The sequence below is a fragment of the Helobdella robusta genome (assembly GCF_000326865.2).
Source record: "Helobdella robusta unplaced genomic scaffold HELROscaffold_31, whole genome shotgun sequence".
NCBI classification, from domain to species: Eukaryota; Metazoa; Annelida; class Clitellata; order Rhynchobdellida; family Glossiphoniidae; genus Helobdella; species Helobdella robusta.
Genome location: NW_008704544.1, coordinates 907,604 through 910,188, shown reverse-complemented (window position 1 = coordinate 910,188; position 2,585 = coordinate 907,604). Strand labels below are relative to the sequence as shown.

General features: G+C 32.4%; 1 protein-coding gene across 1 annotated transcript; it reads right to left on the bottom strand.

Annotated features, from left to right (window-relative positions):
* Window positions 1-953: 953 nt before the first annotated feature.
* On the bottom strand, window positions 954-1,368 carry HELRODRAFT_153780 (hypothetical protein; the record flags this gene model as incomplete). Its single annotated transcript, XM_009022296.1, has 2 exons — window positions 954-1,035; window positions 1,280-1,368. Coding segments are annotated over 2 exons (171 nt in total), but the record flags the coding sequence as incomplete, so codon positions are not given.
* Window positions 1,369-2,585: the final 1,217 nt, after the last annotated feature.

Sequence of the window (2,585 nt, the reverse complement as noted above, 5' to 3'; positions counted from 1 at the left end):
ATACATACATACATACATACATACATACATACATACATACATACAAACAAACATACATACATACATACAAACAAACATACATACCTACATGCATGCATACATACATACATACATACATACATGCATGCATACATACATACATACATACATACATACATACATACATACATACATACATACATACATACATACATACATAGTTTTACATACATACGTGTCATTGCTTACATCCTGAGACAAATGCTTTAAAAAAACGTTCAAAATAAATAGAGGCAATTTTATAAGCCGACAATAACTTATGTATGTGTATATATATATGTGTACGTGCGTGCGTGCGTGTGTGTGTCTGAAGTGAATGAATGAATGAACACATGAATGAATGAATGATTGAATGTATGAATGTTTAAATGAATTAACCAATCAGTGAACCATTGAATCAATGATTGATTCATTGTTGGATGGATGAATAACTATATAAATAAGTACGAACGAACGAACGAATGACGAATTAACGAATGAACGAACGAACAAACGAACGAACGAACAAACGAACGAACGAACGAACAAATTAATGAATAAACGAACGAACGAATGAACAAACGAAGGAATAGCTGAATGACTAATTGAGTGAGGTGTTACTCAAAAATATATAATTTTTTATTAGATTTTATGGCAAAAACAAAGCCAATGTTAGCAGAAACAATTAAACCCCTTTAAAGTTTATTACAAATAACAACATCATTACTGTAATGTTGACAAACATTTTCATCATCATCATCGTCATCATCATCATCATCATCATTGTCTTCATCATCATCACAAACATCGTTAGCATTAGTTTCAATTTTGTTAGCCCAACCACCTATTTTATCATCATCATCATCATCAACGTCAGCGTCATAATTATCATTATATTTAGTGTTTTTGTTGTTGTTGTTGTTGTGGTACGTTTGTTTTCTCCATTTTATCCTCCTATTTTGAAACCAAACTTTGACCTGAGCCTCTGTCAGATGAAGAGATGAAGCGAGGAATAATCTAGAATGAAAGAGTGACAATAATGAAGATGTTGATGATGATGTTTTTGTTGTTGTTGTTGATGATGATAATGATGTTAGCAACATCAGCAACAACAGCAACGACAACATCAGCAACAGCAACATCAATAACAACATCATCAACAACAACAACAACATCTTCAACAACAACATCAGCAACAGCAACAACAGCAATGACAACATCAACAATAGCAACAACAACATCAACAACAGCAACAACTCACCTTTCTGATCCAACCATGTATTGCTGCTGCTCGAATTGTTTTTCTAAACTTTGTAACTGCTCTGTAGTGAAAATTGTTCTTATTCGTTTTATGTTGTTGTTGTTGTTGTTTTGGATGTTTGTATTAAAAATGAAGTTGTTGTTGTTGATATTTCCATTGTTGTTTTGCTGGCAGGCGAAATGTACATTTCTTCTTTTCACGTTGCTGTTGTTGTTTTTGAAACTACCATCCTTGTTGATGATTTGGCCGTTGTTTTGGTTTGTTAAGTACGTTGTTGTTGTTTTGTTGTTGTTGTTGACGTTGTTGTTGTTGTTGAAATAGGTGTTGTTGTTGAAATAGGTGTTGTTGTTGCTCAGTACTTTCTCTGAAACAGCCACATTTTTGTTGTCTAGTAAGGATTCGATTGTAAATTTTATCTGTTGTTGTTGTTGATGATGTTGCTGTTGTTGTTGATGTTGTTGTACATAAAAATTTAAGTACTTTCGTTCAGACTCACGGCAATTATCGCTCTGATTGATTTGTAGCTGATGTTGTTGTTGATATTGTTGCCAAGTATGTACACGCCGTTGCTTTTGTTGTTGATGTTGTTGTTGTTGATGTTGTTGTTGTTGTTGATGTTTATGAAAATTATTTTTAATAATGACGTCATCATTCCAAACAAACTTATCGAAATCTTTGCGTGTCTCTTGATTAGCAAGCATAATTTGGCTAAAAACCGTTCTCAATAAAATATTTTTAACAAATGTATTTATTAATTTAATTGAAAAATTATTATATTATAATATATAATATAATATATATTAATTACGAATAATTATAAAACTAAATTATCTCAAATTTATTTATATTAAGTGCTCCTCGAGATGTGGATTGTGTACTTTATATACTATCATAATAGGTTGGCTGACCGGCCGGACCAGCTATTCGATGTTTATGTCATTTGTTCATTTTACATTCACTCATTCACGCGTTCGTTCTCAGACTCTCTCTCTCTCTTTCTCTCTTTCTCTCTTTCTTTTTCTCTCTCTTTCTTTCTTTCTCTTTCTCTTTCTTTACCGTTTTCTCTTTTCTCTCTTTCTTTTCTTTTCCTTTGCTTTCTTTCTTTAGTGGTTTTCATTTTGTTTATCTCCGTCACACTCACTAATTTTGTCTCTCTCTCGCTCTTTCTCTCTCTATCTCTCTCTCTCTCTCTTTCTCGCTCTTCTTCCTAATTTTCTCCACAGCATACAACAGCTCATCACACGTACATGCAGATTAACACATCACTGATTTATTATTATTATTTTTATTATTCGCCCATTGGTGT